Source organism: Penaeus monodon, chromosome 4 (genome assembly GCF_015228065.2).
Source record: "Penaeus monodon isolate SGIC_2016 chromosome 4, NSTDA_Pmon_1, whole genome shotgun sequence".
Classification (NCBI taxonomy): Eukaryota; Metazoa; Arthropoda; class Malacostraca; order Decapoda; family Penaeidae; genus Penaeus; species Penaeus monodon.
The window spans coordinates 42,399,239-42,401,738 of record NC_051389.1 but is presented as its reverse complement, the minus strand read 5'-3'; the positions used below and the strand labels follow the sequence as shown (position 1 = coordinate 42,401,738).

At 37.4% G+C, this 2,500-nt stretch overlaps 1 protein-coding gene and 1 long non-coding RNA gene across 4 annotated transcripts in view; both read right to left on the bottom strand.

The window, feature by feature from the left end:
- Positions 1-706, bottom strand: part of LOC119572225 — a 1,283-nt gene extending 577 nt beyond the window's left edge. The window contains exons 1-2 of the long non-coding RNA XR_005228705.1: positions 654-706; positions 1-443 (exon numbers count right to left, since the gene is read on the bottom strand). The exon at positions 1-443 is cut by the window's left edge and continues 7 nt beyond it. This is a non-coding gene — a long non-coding RNA (uncharacterized LOC119572225). The remainder of the gene's footprint in view (positions 444-653) is intronic.
- A 621-nt stretch (positions 707-1,327) lies between these two features.
- LOC119572223 (condensin complex subunit 3-like) overlaps positions 1,328-2,500 on the bottom strand; it is a 14,060-nt gene continuing 12,887 nt past the window's right edge. For 2 of the 3 annotated variants that reach the window (XM_037919200.1, XM_037919201.1), the window contains exon 19: positions 1,329-1,497. In XM_037919200.1, the coding sequence (XP_037775128.1) occupies positions 1,344-1,497 (154 nt within the window). In that variant the 3' untranslated portion in view covers positions 1,329-1,343. Of the gene's footprint in view, positions 1,498-2,500 lie in introns of all 3 variants that reach the window. The other variant, XM_037919199.1, reaches the window with a different exon arrangement.

Sequence of the window (2,500 nt, the reverse complement as noted above, 5' to 3'; positions counted from 1 at the left end):
AGAGTATAGCAGATCTGCCTGACCTGCGCACTGGTGTGGTATCTTCACTAGTGGTGGAAACTCGTGAAGCTCTCGTCGTTGAGCGAGACGTTGTGGATGATTGCAATGATTCACTTGCAATGACTTGTGAATCCTTTTGTGCTGAACCCCTGCCTCTTCGACTGGAGCGAGTTTCACTGATGGCAGCCTCAGGTTTGGTCTGTCTGTTGCCTGGAGTGACTTTCAGGTGTGAGTCCTCTACCTCTTTATGTTTTGCAGCTCTTCCACTGGATGCTGATGAGTCTGTCTCAGGGACTACAGTTGTTGAGGATCTGGACTGTCTGCCTCTGCTAGTTGAGGCTGGTTTGGTGGAAGTGTCTTGGGAAGGAGTTGCTGAAGTTCTGTTACGTGTAACTCTTCCACTTGAGATGTTTTCTTCCTTGCTATCTTTATTACTTGGGGTCCTACAATGTAGAATATTCATAAACACTTACAAAAAGAAATAATTATAAAAGGTATTTTTATAATATTATGCTACATAAATCCATAAAGACCCCCAAACTAAAAGCAAATCAACACTCTTAAATGATTCTTCCAGAAAGGTCTTAGATGCTTCACCCCCCCCCCCCCCAAAAAAAAAAAAAATCACTTATATTTAAGGAAGGAAAATCTACCTGGTAGTACGCGGAACTTTGGCAGGTAAAGTGGTTTCTTCTACTACTTTCCTTGACTGTTCTCTGTGTAGTTTCTTTCTTTTTCGCCTTCGCCCCTCAAGCTGAGCAGGTACGGGCCGGCGACACTTCCTCTTCTGCTTCCCCTTCTGCCGATCTTGGGTGTGGCATCATAAATCAGTTCACTAGAGGAATCTAAATATGAATTAATAAATATGACAAAAAACTACTTTTGCTTAATTAATTTGCATAAATTACTCAATGTTGCAATATTACTTCAACTATACACATTTACTTTCATCACATAATTGGGTATATCATGGGTATGGGAAATGTATCTAGTCATGACCTAAAGTATATTTCGGAATAGGATCCATGTGATAAATATTAACTTCCAGTACATATATGTGTATATTTGAGTGTATGTATGTATGTATGTATGTATGTACGTCTCTCTCTCTCTCTCTCTCTCTCTCTCTCTCTCTCTCTCTCTCTCTCTCTCTCTCTCTATATTTTATATATTTATATATATATATATATATGTAATGAATTTGTATAGCAAATCATTCACATTTTTTAATAAATATTATAAAAGGTTCTTCACTTCATGTATACAAACTGTAAACACATTCTAAAAGTTCTATTTACCAGAAAAAACTGTTGCCTATTCCTCAAACCACAGACTAATTTGACTTACACAGATGATCTTGCAATCTTGGCAGCTTTTCCCAAATCTGGACTTCCTGGAGTTCTGCATCGACGAGTAGGTTGTTTTGGAGTGCCATCTGATGAATCAAACAAGTCGGAACTGGAGCCATCTTTCCCCTTCTTCTCACTTGTAAATGTTCTTCAAAACAAAAAGAAAGATATATAGTATAAATTCTTTTGTTCTCATAATTATTAACATCGAAAACATCAATAAAAGCTACAGCAATATTAATTAACCTGTTAGATCTGCCTAAAATAGGCATTAAGCTTAACCCAATGCCACCGGGCATGCCATGCCCGGTGGTTACACTTGTACAAAGTCACTAATGAGTACTGCCTGTCTCACCCATTACCCTTTTCCTTGATTTATGAAAATAATGAAAATTTTTATCTTCTTTTGCTGTTACTAATGTTTATAACATTATAGTATTCATAATGTCTATAGTAAAATTAACACCATTGATATTCATAATATTAGTAAAAAAATTAATGTTTTTCCAGCCAATTCAAGGAAAGGTGAAATCAGGTAAGGTAAACAGAGCCTATGTGCAGAGATCTTTCACAATAAAATAAAAAATTGGAACATTTTATCAGTGGCATTGGGTTAATACTTTGTCACTGGGTGGCATATATGTAAAAGCCATGGCAAGTCTGGACTATATTCTGGGTGGCATGTCATGGAGCACTGATCTCATTTTCCTGGGGTATGTACGGTCATGCTGTGCATGCTCTGATACTGACACAATCTCCCGGCAATGGGGCCCATGCCACTCTGCAATAACTTATCAGTACTAGTCTTCAAGCACTAAACCATTGAAACAGATGGTTCATAAAAAAGGCATTGCAAAAACTGAGTCACCCAATATAAATTTCCATGACTTTTGGAAGATTTTTTTTTCCAGACCTGGAAAAAAAGAAAAAAAGAAAAAAGAAAAAAAGAAAAAGTTGAAATTCTAGGTGCCAGAAGGACCCTGCAGGTATGTGTGGCTTGTAGGCCCAGTCCACATGAGAACTCATGTATGGTATCAGGGATCATTGCCTCTTTTGCAATATTATCTCTTACTGCATAAGCATTTTTAACTTTTTTGACACTTCCCAAAGTCTGTACTTGTCACTTGATATGCTGCATCAAGATGATGATA